This window comes from Schistocerca gregaria, chromosome 9 (genome assembly GCF_023897955.1).
Source record: "Schistocerca gregaria isolate iqSchGreg1 chromosome 9, iqSchGreg1.2, whole genome shotgun sequence".
Taxonomy (NCBI): domain Eukaryota; kingdom Metazoa; phylum Arthropoda; class Insecta; order Orthoptera; family Acrididae; genus Schistocerca; species Schistocerca gregaria.
Genome location: NC_064928.1, coordinates 214,619,481 through 214,635,902, shown reverse-complemented (window position 1 = coordinate 214,635,902; position 16,422 = coordinate 214,619,481). Strand labels below are relative to the sequence as shown.

Sequence of the window (16,422 nt, the reverse complement as noted above, 5' to 3'; positions counted from 1 at the left end):
CATTACCAGAATCAAGCAGTTACAACACCCTTAAGAGAACTGCTGCAAAATGAGTTGAAACATTAGTTATATTACCCCCCCCCCCCCCCCCCCCCCCAGGTGATATTAAAACCTTCTCTGACCCTTTTAGTCCCATAATTCATTCTGTGTGTCTATTTTTTTATATATAATTGCTGTCATTTCTATAATGTTTTAATTATTTATTGTATGGCACCACATGTGTAAAAATACTTACATGTTAATAAAGCAATTCACATAATCATGATATAATAATAATAAAACCATTAGAGTAGCATTTATTTTATCTTACAGATGAAGCTATGGCATTCCTGGTAAACAAGGTCATGTATGTGAAAACTCAAGAGGCTGCGGCTGATACTATCATTCTCTCGGCCAGCACAGGACAGACAAAGGACAAACAAAGAAACTGTTGTGGATGATAGGCATGTTATGGAAACAGTCTTTTGCCAATATTGTGGTTGTGCAATTTACCCTAAAGTGTCTGTACAGTGTACAGTTCCAGTCATAGCGATGCCTAAATCTAGCAAACAGGCAAGATTACCGCAAAATACTTCGCAGCTGATGCAACTTAAAGTTTCAATTTCCAAAGGGGGTAACAGACTGGATACATGAACTGGCCAACGGAGTAAAATGTAATGTATACCACTTAAGCACATGATGAAGGTCCAATAACAACTGTGGAAGCAAAGAAACACGGTACGTGCTGATACACCCAAGAAGATAGTGTTGTGCAATAAAACACTGAAGAATTAACCAGTTCTATATGACTTTTATTTTATACTAAATTCATTTTCTACAGTGGTAATCACAAATTTTGTTCATCACATTTATAATTTTGTTGTCAATCAATAAATTAAAATTACATCGTACTGAAGCCATATAACAATAACTATATACAATGGTGATGTACAAGTAAATTGTGGTTTCTATTGTTTATATTTTTATATTGTTAAAAATATGTTTTATTCAAAGTTTTCATTTTATAGTTCATCAAGTGCATTGTCACTAATTACATCCAGTTACATGTTAACTTCAGTAATCCACAAGAGAGTTGGAGAGACAAGCAGGATACATTTAGTATCAACAATTTCCAGGCTTAAATGTGCAGAAGGTTTCTTTTTATTAGAGGACATCTTATAACAGTTCCAAAGAAAATTAAAAATATGAATGTAAATAGAGTATCTGCCATTTCCTGGTCTGTACAATAACTGCAGGAAACTACTGCGGAGCAGTGACATGGAGGTGGTAGTACTTGATGTAAATATATCTCACAATCAAAGAAAGCATGTAGAAGGGGACGAACATACTGACATCTATTTCTACACGGTTCTGTATAGTCAGTAAAATACCATTAATTGCACTTGACATCATACAGAAACTGTGGAATGCAATGTAAATTTGTTTTTAGTCACTACTTGAAACTGATTGTCAGCTCCAAAATCCACTTATCAGAAGCTTCTCTACTTTCTGTAGAGCATGAAGTACCTGTCATCCATTTGCACATTATATACATGTGGACAAACATTTTTGTACAGAGAAAAATTCAGACTATGAAACATCACACGGAACTCTGAATTCTGTGTGGCAGGGATATCACTTACATATATAACCTGTAAATATTGAGAATGTATTTTTAAGTGAATTTTATTTATTATCTCATTTTGTCACTTCTACCAATCACAGTGACAGGACTGGTATAAAAGTGAGATTTGTGAATTGTTCACATTCCAAATACTGGCCCACCAATAAACACCAATCACAATTAGGATTGAAAAATTGTCAATGTTTAATGCAAAAGGCCTTGTGTTCTGTGGTATTAAAATATAATTGACTTTTTTTTAAAAAAAAGTTATGTATTTAAAATGTAATTTTATAAAATTAATGTGAATCTGGGTTGTACAATGTAATGATGTATTTAGTTTCATGGTTAATGTAAAGATTGTTGTAAACTCCCAAACATGTTTTATAAATCATTGAATAGAAAATACAATCAACAAAATGTGTTCTCCCCCCCCCCCCCCCCCCCTCCATATTGTTTGAAATTGAGAGACAGACCCATACCACTGCAGCAGAGATATTTAACATTGTTACAAAAATAATTGAAAAATAATAAAGACATTACAGCTGACATCCTGCCAAATAAGTTCTCATGGAAAATGCAAAGGAAAATGTTACAGTTCTGTACTAATCTTACACATCCTGAATGCAGTAAGGTAGTACCACACTAGTTAGCAGCCTAAAATAAATCTGTATTCATAAGATTGTGTTATACAGGATAAACCATGCCAAATGAGACAAAGAAAAACTATTATAAAGAAATATACCTAGGGTCAAAATTGTTTACAGAAATTGTAAAAGTGGTGACTAACTTTTATTTTATTCATACAAGGGATATCGTACAACGCTGCAGTTACACTACTTAAATGTCAACACACAATGTCGGTGACTCTTTAGTCAAAGAAGGGCACAATAAGGTGAGTCTCCATTCAAAATAATCCATGTTATAGATTTTTTTTCCACTGGGAAACAATTTTAAGAGGATTCACAGGAAAGTCCACTCGAATGAGATTGGTGACCTGGGTGGCTACTCCATCAGGCCAAGTTGACTGATCTAATGTCCAGAAGACTGGTTCAGTGACTGGCATGCTTCTATGCCGTAACGTACCAGTGCCTCATCTTCTTTGAACAACGCAGGGGAGTCACAACTTTCATACAGGACTGATGTGAAGAAATCTTTCAACATGGTGAGCTTTCCCTCAATGGGAAAAGGATCAACAATCCTCTCTACCAAGCTTCCTCGGGAGGTGTGTGTGTGTGTTTTGGGGGGATGGAACCTACAAACTAAACCTGTTTGTTCTCATCAACCTTCAGTGTCCACTTGTTGCAGAATTCTATCCTCTGGTCAGGTGCAATAGATGCAGCACGTGTGTCGAATCCAGTTTGTCCGATTCCTGGCCATCACTGCAAGCAACTGTGTTGACATAGCTTCCTCCATTACCATATTTAGTCTTCTAGATCTGCTTGCATTGGCAGCGGAACCAGTCCTGTGGAATATTAACTGATAAGTATTGCCACAATGTCATGGGTTACCTGAATTCTTTGCACTGCAGTGGAAAAACATGCTATGTGCCAATCTGTTGTTCCTTTTTTTTTTTTTTTTTAGTGGTACTTCCTTTTAATTGGTTCACATTCCTGAAATTAAAAAAAGTAATTAGTCACTGCTTTCACCATTTGTATGGAGACCAATCAGTGCTGTTTGCCGTAGTGACAATAAAATGCAGGTCCTCCTGTAACTTGCTGGGAAAGTCTATTCAAAGGTCACAGAAAGCCAAAGCCATACCACCTCGGGCCCGTGTCTGTTAAAGGACTGTGCTGTTCAAAACAATCTTTGGATTGATGACTACTTTACTTCTAGAAATCATGCAAATCAACAATCATAATTGGCATGTGTTATTTGTCAGATGTACTTCCTTTCTTCACTCTCCACTTAAATTAGCATCTACACAAATGAAACATACTACTACTACTACTACTACTACTACTTCTTGTTAAGAATTTTAAAGGTACTATTTGGCTCCTCCTCAAACAATGAAACAAGCAGAGTCCTACAAGTACTTGCTTTACAACATACATGTGATCTATTGTTGGCAGGGTTTTGTAAACTGGAAATTCAAATATGTTTTTAATAATTTATGGGTGGGATTTTAAACTTAAAATCTTTGCCTGCCTCCCCCCCCCCCCCCCTTTATATTCTATCAAGTTGTCTCATGTTCTGGTAAATGCATCTGACATCGAAAGTGATACTGCCATAACCGATCATGAAAATAACTACTGAGGGGATAAGGTGTGCTTGAAATGAAATGCAAACAAATCACATCAGGTTAGTATACAAATGACTATTTTTACGGACTTGTACATAAGTGACTCTGACAGGCATGAAGCCTCCACCTGTTGCAATCAATCTCTACATAAACACAGGGGCAAAAAGAGCCCTCCACATGACTAAATGCTAAGTGATGGCATACAAGGCACTTTATCCAGTAAGGAAAGTACATTAATGGAGTAGAGACAAATGGGGAATCGTTCTAGAGATTATACAGAGAGATATCAAAACAAGACATTGCACTTATAAACCTACAGCAATAATGGCAAACTTTGAGGCACAAGAAAATTTTTGCAAAATACATTAGCTGCTTCTAACTAAGCCATAAGAGTTTTTCCACTGTGGCTGATGAAAATACCAAAAAGAACTTGTACAAATTAATGGCAAAATAATTGAAAATTTGGTCCAAACCAGTGGCGAAGTTAATGGATTAACTGTAGGTAGGCTTAACATGTATCTTTTTGTGTACAGGTGAACCATGTGTTCCATACATTGATTCTTCTTGGTAGCAATGCCTTTAAATTTCTGATCACTTGTAAGTTGTTTACCATGTTTTTTCCTATGGTAATTGTGCAGAAATAACTTAACCCACCATTACTCACTAAGCTGTGAACGCAATTTTTTGTTCTTTTAAGGGTGCTCATCCTTCTTTCGAAAGAAACTGTAGTGAAAGAGAATGTAAAAATCAATGTGATGAGATCTACTACTTCATTACAAATATTTTGACAATTACTGTCTATTATGAATCTAAGAAGGTATTCAGGTGGCAAATATAATTTTCAGACTGATTTTTTTCTAGAAATTCTGTAAATTGAATATTATGAAGATTTCCAAAACACGTTTCCATTTGCACAATGACGTTATGTAAGACCTCTTAAGGGACTGGAAGTCACACTCACTAATATGAATTTCTTGTTACAGTTTTCAATATATGAGGTCGCAGTTTTTGCTGGTCTCTCGTCCTTTAACAAACAGTAAGACATCTTCATTTCAGCATTAACATCAAATGTAATTTTATGGAGATGGTCAACATATACAAGTATTTCTATGTAAAGGTAAAGCAGGAGAAGGATTTGAGTTTTATTAAGAATGCTAAGCAAGCCAGAAGCACTGTTGAACAACTCTGCATCCCAATTTTCATTGTATGTTATGATATTTTGGAAAATGTCTTTGAACACATGGTATTAAGACATATCATCTGAACAGCTACTGAAATTCCAGCATGTATTACATGTTTGAAATAAACTGAACCATTTATTCTCTAAGAGACGTGTTCTCTCTGAGGACACAATTAAAAAATATGGAACGACACAAGATTGTAAATGAAAAACGTACCTACCTGCTTTGATATTTGTAGACCAACGTAACAGCACTATATTAAGTTTATGAGCATACCAGTGTAAAAATATGGCTTGTGGACATTTTTGCATGTTTACCTGCCATTACTGGGGCTCCATCTTAAATTTGGCTCACTATTTTGTCAGTAACTCCCAAATATCAAGTGCATTGTGTACGGTTTCTGATAAACCCTGAATAGTTTTGTCTCTAGAAACACTGTGAAAACCAACATATCTTTCTATGGGACTATCTTGTATACAAAACCCCACAATAATATAAATTTGTGACTTACGAGAATCATCTAGGGTTTCATCTGTTTGTACTCCAACAAATTCATGTGACTGCAACTCTTTTTTAATGCAATCATTAATGACATTGGTGACCAATTCAACCAATTTGTTTTGAATTGTGCTTGATATTTCTTTGAATGCAGAATTGCTCTGTAAGTGATCTCAAATAAACTGTTCCTTTCAAGGAAAAAGTTCCAATAACTCAGAACAGCCCATGAATTGTTTGTTATCAGAACTTTTATCTTCAAAGTGTTCTGTGTATCCAACCTCTTGCTTACACAAGAAACAAACCTCAGTAACTCTTTTGTTCACAACTGCATTACATTTTATGGCTACAGTTGGCTCCTTCAAAAATTGGACGTTTAATTTGTCCAATGACTCAACAGCCGAAGTGTAATCTTAAATCCTCGCATTTCTCAGCTTTCCTGTCGAAATTTTCACACACACTCCAAAAGAAGCTGACAATAATTCTTTTTCAATCCCAGACCCATGAAGCAAAATATATGTGTAACAATACAATTTATTTGTCACAGAGCAACCTGTAAACCAAGGACACTTTTTATAACAGGGAAACTGAAATTATGTTTCCCATCAATTATTTTAATGCCCAAGTGTGGTGTGAATCACTTGCAGAGATAAGTGCACTTTGTTTTTTAAGCCCAGCTTGAAAATGGTTTGTCATCTAATTTGCAAAATAAAGACATCAGTGTTCCTCTACACAAGCCATAATACAGTCAATCATGTCCACTCACAAATGATTCTAATAAAACAAGTTTTGTTTAAACTAGTACTGAACAGCACATGAAATAACACTTCACAACTGAGGTAAGCCTTACTGCCACACTCATATGATATACAGCTGCCAGCAACTGGATAGAAATGAGGCTAGAACCCTCCAGTGCCATTAAACTGGATAGCTAATACATTCTTATACTTTAACTCTAACTGTAAATGTTCCTGAAATTTTTGGGTAGTTTAAGCCTCAAAATCCTCTAAAGAGCTTTGCCGCTGGGCCATACCTAGATTCTAACTTCGATGTACAGGTTCAATATTTCTGAACAGTTTGCACTTATGTCATTTCATCCCCATTAATCCATTTAGTGCACTTAGAGAAAATTATTCCAATGTGTAAAAATTTATGTAAGTATGTTGATGGCAGATTTTGGTGACTGAATCATTAGCTGGAAACCAAAAAGGGGGAACCATACTATAGTTTGTATTATTTTGTGCCATACTAGTACTGCTTCAGTGAGCAACTAGGTAAGTGTATGAAATTTGCAACAAGTAAATTCTTGAACTACCATTACCTTACAATATGGGCTGGTTTGAAAACTTTTCCACATACAAGCAGCATATCTTTTGTGCACCCCCCACCCCCACTGCCAACATTGGTTACCATTCTTGAGTTATTACCCAGTTTACTGATAAGCAACACAATTATGCTATTGGTGAGTAGCTTCACAGCTACTGGTTCAGCATTGAAATGGGATTCAACAGGCCAACCGAGGTCAGCCCAGACACCGGAGAATATTGATACAGTAAGAGCAGCTGTGGAAGCCAGTCATCAGCAGCCGACCCATAAACAAGTTGGTGTTTTGCATATGTCTGACTGCTCGGTGAGACGAATTTTGCAGTTCATTCTGCATTTCCATCTGTATAAAATAGCTATTGTTCAGTAGTTAAAGCCCAATGACTATGCAAAGCGAAAAGCATTTTCAGAGCAAATGATTGATTTTATAACAGATGAAAAATTTTCATGACACGTGATGAGGCGCATTTTCATCTGGATGGTTATGTAAATAAACAGAACTTTTGTTATTGGTCAACTACAAATCCTGAAGAACTGCATGAATATCCTCTGCTTAGTCCTAAGGTTAATGTGTGGTGTGGTGTGGTGTAACAAAAACTTGTCATTGGACCATACTTCGAAGAGGATGATCAATTCACAACATTATCTGTTGATGATACAAAACTTCCTGAATTTCAGAGAAGGTGCTTAGTGCGCACTACAATGTAGTTGCAGCAGGATGGGGCAACTGCACATACAGCCAATGAGGTGATGGATTTTTTTTTATTTTTTATTTTAAAGTAAGTTTCGTGGCCAAGTAATCTTGCATTTCAAGCTTATTGCATGACCAGAGCACTCCCCTGATCTAAGTGTTTGTGATTTTTTTTTTTTTTTTCTTTTTTCTTCCCTTCAAGAGTCTACACAAACTAGCCCCCCACATTGGGTGAACCTAAAGTGACCATAACTCAAGAAATCGCTAACCCGTCTCCTGCAATGTTAGGGAAGGAGTTTGACAGCTTTGGTGCGAGACTGGAAGGGTGCTTCATCACAGAAGGGCACCATTCGAAGGAAGTCATCTTCAAATCTTAAACTGTTGGAATCAGTTGTTTCAATGTTATTTTTCTTTAATTTCCATTAACACCATCCTGTAATAACCAATAAAACATTTATCGCTCTTAACATTTTTGTTATTTATTCTTTCAAACAGTCAGATGTTTTTGCTGCTTCATGAAAATAGGCTGGGACAGTCTACAGACCAAAGAGAAGATAAGTCCACTGCCCCTCTCTCACACAGGCTTATCTACAGTGACACACACCTCACCCACATCTGACTGATAATAACAGAGGAATAAACAATTGCTTCCAGCAAATTGTAGTGAAGCTTCATAATGGTAAATCCCAAAGGCTTAAAACATATTGAGCATCAGTAGAACAATCAACACTAAAATACAGTGACAGAAATGATCAAGTTGGTATGGAGGGGGGGGGGGGGGGTATGGAAATTAATTTCAAAACAATCTAAATTCATTTAAAAAATGGAAACTTTGCTTTTGCAAAAATCAGAAAATTACAACCATGTTACAAATTATGATACACACATGTAGTACCATCTACATCACAATGCAAAACATTTGAGAGTATGAGAACCTGCAGGCAATAGGAGTAGCTGTCTGGACGAAAGTATCAGAGGTGGCAGTGACTAAGCAGCAAACAGAAAAACAAACTCACTGTAGGGTTTTCCTTCCATTACAAGCCAACTGGACAAATAAGTGTTAACAACAGAAGCTCTCAATTTGATTTCTAGCTGACCAACAAGTGAAATCCCAATATTATTGATTCCCCATGTTTTCCAGAGAAATTCACCCTAAAAAATATTTGTGAAGGACTAGTTCCACGTGCATCAAAGGTCTTTGTAAGTGAACCAATAGGAAAGCTTATTTCTCAATATTTAAGAAGACTGAATGAAACAGTGGTTACACACAGGTAAACATTGTGATGTAGTAAAATTATAAAAAGGAAATAACATAATCTCATCCAAACGGAAAAAGTTTTTTAACTATGAACATCAATACATTACCACTTTGGATACTGCAGCAAATGGCTACAAGACTTACTAATAATGGATAAGGACAGTTAATACAAGACACTGGCAGCATAAATTTGTATGTTCTCGTGTACATTGAGTGTTACAGGTGTCAGCTCACATGCCCCATACTTATGTAATGCATTTGTGACTGCATAGTTACTGCAATTAATACTAAGTTTTATAAGTTTTGTGACATTAAGACTCTTGGGAAAGGTACCTTCCCGAATGGCCTCCTTTAATTTTCTATATTGGAGTTCAGTTACCAGACATCAGGTTTCCAAAAATCTGCATCATGCGATACTCACAAAAATCGCCTTTGAAAATTGGATGATTTCAGGGACATGATTAAGTACAAAACACTTCCAGAATATTAGACCTGGTAGAAGAGGAATGCAATGAACAAAATACAACTAAACACACCACAAAACTGACGCTATTAATGGAAGACTCTCATGCACCTAGTGTATGTATAAAGCTTGTCTCGAATATTGTGAGTTTAACTGAAACAAGTGACACTGGGTCCAGAACTGGTTATATTGAGATAAGGAACCAATGGTTGGAAATGCATATTTCTGTGTTATGGACATACACAGTGTACAACCATAACAACATAGCTCATAGTAATCACAATAATTCTTCAAAGTGGCCACTACCAGTCTCAATGCATACATGGCAATGGCACATGAAGTTCTGCCACTCGTTCTCAAAGGTACCTGGTGTCTGTTGTACCAGAAAACAGGCAAGTGGGTCTTCATCCATTTCTGTGGGGGTTTTGTAAACCAAACTTCTACAGGTGTTTCGTACACCAATGTCTTGACATAACCCCCAAAGCAAAATGTCCAGAGATGCGAGATGCCACAATTGTGCCGGCCATGGGAAAAACCTCCCCTTACCATCCAACGATGAAAGTACGTTGTTGTTGTTGTTGATGGGGTGCTCACAGACATTAACACTGAAGTGGACTGGTGCACCATTGTGTAAAAACCATGTCCTTTGCAGACAAAAAGAACTATGGCAACACATCCTGCAGGACACCAGGCAATGTGGACGAGTCAAATAGGGAGGCAGCAAATAAGGTCCTATTACATGGTCTTGAGAATGCCTTCCCATATGTTCACAGAGAATCATCTTTGGTGGCCACCAATGTGGTTGGCATGGGAACTGCACTCACTCCAGACATGGTTGCATAAAACACCACCACAGATGAATGAGACCTCATCCCTGAACACTACAAAATGTATGAAGTTAGGCACTAGAGCACTACTGTGGATTATAAATTGACAGAAGTGAATGCAGGGCTCAAAATCAGTTGGTATCCTTCGAAGTGTGTATTTCATGAGCAATGTGCTTACAATTATGTGTCTGCCACATGATCCAACACCAATTTCTCAAAGTCTGGTGTTCAGTCACGTCTTTGGCGGGAACCTTGGCCGGCTCTCGGTGGTGTGAAACACCCTGCCTCTTGTAAGATGGTACCCACTGAGATAAACTGCTTCCAATCAGCATGATGCCCGTTGGGATGTGATCTCTCTACATTTGTTCTGCTTTAGGGGCAATACATTCTGCCGTACCGTACATTAAATTCATGTCTCCCAATTCTGTGACGAGTAACATTCCATCTTTGATTACATGTCATGCACTGAACACAGTAACCCACCTCACCATGGACACAGCATAATCTGTCTGATGCAGTGGAAAACTGAAAACAGGGATAGTGGTGAGCTAGCGCGCCGGTGCAATACATGTCGTCACATGGCACATGTGCTGTAATCTAAGTTGCGTACAGTATGTCTGTTTGGAGTCGGAAGAGTATGCTGTTTATCATCCGTTTCAGCGTAGAACATACACCCAGAATCTTTGCGAGTGTGTGGCAGAACTATATGTGCCGTTGCAATAAATGCTCCGAGACTTGTGATCATCACTTTGAACAATTACTATGAGCTACATTGTAAATACACATTTTCAAGTATTGGTTCCCTATCTCAATATAATCGGTTGTGCACCTACTTTTATGTTTCAATTTGGCCCAAAGGTTTGACACACCCTGGATGCTACTATTGACTGCTGCTATAATTTCTTGGATGGTCATGTGTCAATGCTGTATTCACTTCATTGCATTGCAGTAGTGTTGTGAGTGCAGTTGTGTTAGTGTAAAATGCCTTATTCGATTAATATAAATGGATAGCTATAGTTGAGGCCTACATTATTTCCCAATCATTAGAATAAACATGTCAACAGTTCACAGAAAAAAAGAGTGGTAAGTGTACAAACAACCGATTAAAAGCAATGGAGAACTGACACCATGTTTGTGTTACAGCTGAAGAAGACAAACTGGAACAAAATGATTATTGCAATTAGCTTCCTGAAAGCACTATTGGGGGACATAGAGCTTACGTCATACTTCATGTCAAATGAAGTTTGTTTCATTTACCCAGCCATATTAATTTGCAGAGCATGCACTTAACAGCAAGAAAATAGATGTTTAATTTACCATTTCCAGTAACTAATGAAAAAAATATAGGTCCTGCTAACATGACAGAGTAACATTCACACATCAAACATTTCCAGGTGTGTACACAAACAAGCACAAAAAATCCCAGATTTCTGGTTGAAAATGCACTTTTCTCCAATGTGAAAATACACTGTACCTGGGAGAAAGTAAATTTTTTCCATGTTAAGTGACAAAATACTTTCCCTAGGATATGTAAAATGAATGCTACAGGTTTTATACAACAAAGAAGAAGTTCCTGACAATCGCCAGAAAAAGAAAAAAGGCATTCTGGACAGTTTTTTTTAATGAGCTGTATTATATGTGAAAGCTTAGCCTTTCCAATGAGAAACATCATCTAGCAGTTGTATATAGCATTGCAAGAATACAGATTATAGTGCTGCATCTTCCCGAATTTGAAGTTCACTGTCAAGTCAATCTGGGTGCTACTACGGCCCCTGTTTCCAAATCATAGTGTGGGCATCGCACTGGTTATATTTTAGTATTCTGTGTCCAAAAACTATGGTACTGTATTTGGTGAATTTGTATTTATATTTTTGTAATACTGAAATATGTTGCACAAATTTTGCTGTCAGCAGACTGTGTTTTGTTGTTGTAAATAGCACATTTTCTTTGGAACTGAAGTTTTATTTTGGTGTTACTCTCTTTTTAAAATTTTATTACTACAGCAATATTCTGCATTAGCAGGTTAAGGTCAAATTCTTTGTTAAAAATACCAGTTCTTACTGATCAAAGTTACTGAAATTTAACTGAAAACTAAAAATCCCCAGAATACAAAAAAATTTCTAGGTATTTTCCGTATGAAAAATTTCCCACATTTTTCCTGGATTTCCCAGTTATCTTGGGACGCATACCCCCTGCTTCAATGAACAAACAAGTTGTCAGCATTCTCCAGAGTTGTTTACATGTAGATGCATCTGATTCCTGCTACATTGATAAACTGAACGTGAACATTTAATGAGAAGTTAACATAACTTGACATGAGCATTTTGCACCTAACAACTCTCAATATAATCAGTCAAGCACAACAATGCATCAATGCCCAGGGTTATCTCTTTGAACATCTAATGTAATGATAATGTTAGTCAATGCAAAAAGGTCCACCACTCCTCTCTTTATCATGAATGTTTGTTCTACCACTTCTAAAAAATCGGACGTGTTACCACAAAATACCTTCACTCATATAACTTTTGAATCACATCCAGGACAATACTGATGACGAATGTCTGCTGTTGAAACATTGTGTGTTGGGAAAAAAAATTATATCTTATTATTGATTGCACTTCACATTTTACGTTTTTTTATTCTTATTTTTTTTTTATTGAAGTGCTCACAATAAGTGAAAGAACAAGGTTCATACTTTCACAGCTAGACAGTTACTGATGGAGGGGAGAGGGTGGGGCCGGTAATAGCGGTGTGTGTGTGTGTGTGTGTGTGTGTGTGTGTGTGTGTGTGTGTGTGTGTGTGCGCGCGCGCGCGCGCGCGTGTGCATTCCTAAGGAGTACCAAACTGCTTAGGTCATCGGTCCCTAGACTTACACTACTTAAACAAACTCACGCTATGAACAACACACACACACACACACACACACACACACACACACACACACACACACACACACACACACACAAGAGAGGACTCTGAACTCCGCTGGAGTGTCGGCAGTGTACGTGACATGGCGCCTCTAACCACGCAGCTGAGTACTGAATAAGAGGACATGCAGATATGACAATGGTAGTGCTCCGAGCAGCTAGAACAGCAGCTACTTACTGTGTCACCATTGTATTATATACACCAATCATATGGTTCAATCACTAGAAGCACTTTATTCTCTACAGAGTGAGCAAATAAAAGTGGTCTAGAGAACAGAGTTCTGGGTACAAAGGAACACAGCAGAGGAAAGGAAATTCAGTACTACCTTGACTATAGCACATGTTGAAAGTTACTATCATTTAATTCTTGGCGCTTTTGAACGTCAACAAGCTGCTGAAAGCGGATCGAAGATGGACTGCTTGAATTGCTGCAATCCCATTCACAATGTCCTGCTGCAGTCCTTGAAGACCATGAGGATCATTGAGATATCCCTTAGACTTGAGGGCTCCCCTCACAAAATAATTGCACACTGACATATCAGGTGACCTCTGCCAACAACTTTGTCAGATATGAAGATTGTGTAAATGTACTCTAAGGTCAGGTTGGCTATATGGACAGTTGCTCAGTCCTGTTGGAAGTAATGTAGGTGTTTTCCACCTCTGTCAATGCTGCCACAAATGGTTTCAAAATGTTGGTCATGTAACATGCCAAAGTCAGCATCTGATGAAAGATGATGGGACCAATAATGTGGTGTGCAGACACTGTATACCAAATCCCAACCTTCTGGTTATGCAATGGTGTTTCGTGGAAATTATATGGATTCTCCTGCCAGAACCTGTGACTCTGTGAGCTGGCATAACCACTCAGATGAAACCAGCCTTCATCAGACATAAAGAACAGAACCATGTCCAAGCCATTCATTGGTACTTCAGTGAACAGCCACTCACAAAACTGGATGTGCTAAGGGGAATCTGTTAATTTTAATGCATAAACAACACACACTCGGTAGGGATGTATGCGCAGGTCCAGGTGCGATACTCATCTGCATGAGCCAATGTGATACGCTGGTCTCTTGAGACACGCTTTGGATTAATATGGTAGGACTCTGAAGCATTTCCAGGTGAACTGCAGCCACATTTTCTGGTGTGCAGCCATGTTTCGGAATGTTTTTTGACTTGGTCAAAAGAGGTCCTCTCTGACGCAATTTTCAGATTAAGCGTTATATGGCACTCTTTACTGGAACTTTGCCAGCATTAAATTTCTCAGCAAACAACTGACATCATCGTTTCCACAATGCTGTTGTCACATAATTTTCCACAACAAACACCCGCTGCTCCACTGTGAGTACCATCATCTCCTTCGCACTGCCCCGCTCACACTGACACAGCCTGCACTATGCTCTGAATCAGTGTGGATCACGTGCTAGTTGTACACGTGGTGTGCGTGTCACAAATTCATGTCCAATCATATCCACTTGTCTAGGCCACTTTTATTTCCCCACTCTGTATTTAATATTTTCCTTTGTAGTACCAATTCTAATTTACTTTTAGTGATAAAAATTAAAAACACGTTATTTTTTTAATAAAAATAGGATTCAACATTTATTAACATTTTGATCTGATAACAAATGCAGAATGTAAGAAAAACAGGATGGTGATACTACCAGGGAAAAATGTAAGATTTATAAACTACACCTTCAGTGATTTTAATTTTGTGAAAATGTTTGTACTTCATGACACTCAGAAATCCTCTAATATTCATTTTTTTTAGAATGATGTTGCACTGATTTTTGTAACTGATGCCCAGCACCAACCTTCCTGTGAGTTTGAAATGAACTGGAGAGGACCATTCCATGACGTCCTCTTGTTAGTTTTTAATCTTTCTACCTCAAAGAGATAAAGGAATTAGCCTAATTAAGTTTTAAGAAACTTAGAAATTGGAACTACGCTTGCTATACCCTCCCTTTCCTACACAGTACTTAGTACGTTTACACTAGATTATCCACAACTTCAACATGAAACAGACTGCAGTTATGAGTTGTAGGACATGAAAGGAAGGCAATAGTTGAGAAGGGAGTGAGACAGGGTTGTAGGTTATCCTCAGATTTCTCAATCTGCACACTGTGAAATCAATAGAGCAAACCAATGAAAAATCTGAAAGTTGAATTAAAAGTTCACTAAAAATAAGGTTAGTCGATGACACTGTAATTCTGTCAAAGACAAAAGAGATTACTGATTGTCATATTATAACAGTAAAACAGGGAAAAGGAGTGTCGTCATGTTAGATGATACAGTGGGAATTAGATTTGAAAATGAGATACTTAAGGCAGTTGGTGAACTTTACTGTTTGGTCGGCAAACAACTGACAATGGCAGAAATAAAGAGAGTGTAAAATGCAGACTTGCAACATCAAGAAAACCTTCATTGAAAAAGAGAAGATATTAATATCTAGCAAAGTGTTAAGACATCTTTGCTGGAAGTATCCTTGTGTTGAAGTGAAATGTTGGCTATAAACAGAACAGACAAGAAAAAAAATGTTTTCACTATTTTTAAGACTGTAACACCAATATTTATTAAGGAACAGAAAAAATTTCAAAACTAAGAATAACGTGAGAAAATGTAGAAACTAGTTATTTGTCAGCAGTGTTCAAACTGTCGGCGAATTAAGGGAGCTCTAAAGTTTCATTTAGTTGTACATTTGTTCGCTTGAGGCGCTGGTGACTAGGCGTCAGCGTCAGTTGATGCTAAGATGGCGACCGCTCAACAGAAAGCTTTTTGTGTTATTGAGTACGGCAGAAGTGAATCAACGACAGTTGTTCAGCGTGTTTGAACAAAGTATGGTGTTAAACCTCCTGATAGGTGGTGTATTAAATGTTGGTATAAACAGTTTACAGAGAGTGGGTGTTTGTGCAAAGGGAAAAGTTCTGGATGGCCGAGAACGAGTGATGAAAATGTAGCACGCATCCAGCAAGCATTTGTTCGCAGCCCAGGAAAATCAACTCGTAGAGCTAGCAGACGGCTGCAAATTCCACAATCAACTGTATGGAGAGTCCTACGAAAAAGGTTAGTTATGAAACCTGAACGTCAACTACCCGAGGCGATGGATCGGCTGCCAGGCAGCCCGTGACAGAGCACTTCATCACTGGCCTCCAAGAAGCCCTGATCTTACCCCCTGCGATTTTTTCTTATGGGGGTATGTTAAGGATATGGTGTTTCGGCCACCTCTCCCAGCCACCATTGATGATTTGAAACGAGAAATAACAGCAGCTATCCAAACTGTTACGCCTGATATGCTACAGAGAGTGTGGAACGAGTTGGAGTATCGGGTTGATATTGCTCCAGTGTCTGGAGGGGGCCATATTGAACATCTCTGAACTTGTTTTTGAGTGAAAAAAAAAAACCTTTTTAAATACTC

The 16,422-nt window shown here is 37.8% G+C and overlaps 1 protein-coding gene across 1 annotated transcript in view; it reads left to right on the top strand.

Moving 5' to 3' along the window:
* The window catches only part of LOC126291963 (ras-related protein Rab-32-like), a 384,077-nt gene extending 382,216 nt beyond the window's left edge, over nt 1–1,861 (top strand). The window contains exon 8 of the mRNA XM_049985719.1: nt 313–1,861. Within this exon, the coding sequence (XP_049841676.1) occupies nt 313–440 (128 nt within the window). The 3' untranslated portion in view covers nt 441–1,861. The remainder of the gene's footprint in view (nt 1–312) is intronic.
* The last annotated feature ends 14,561 nt before the right edge of the window (nt 1,862–16,422 follow it).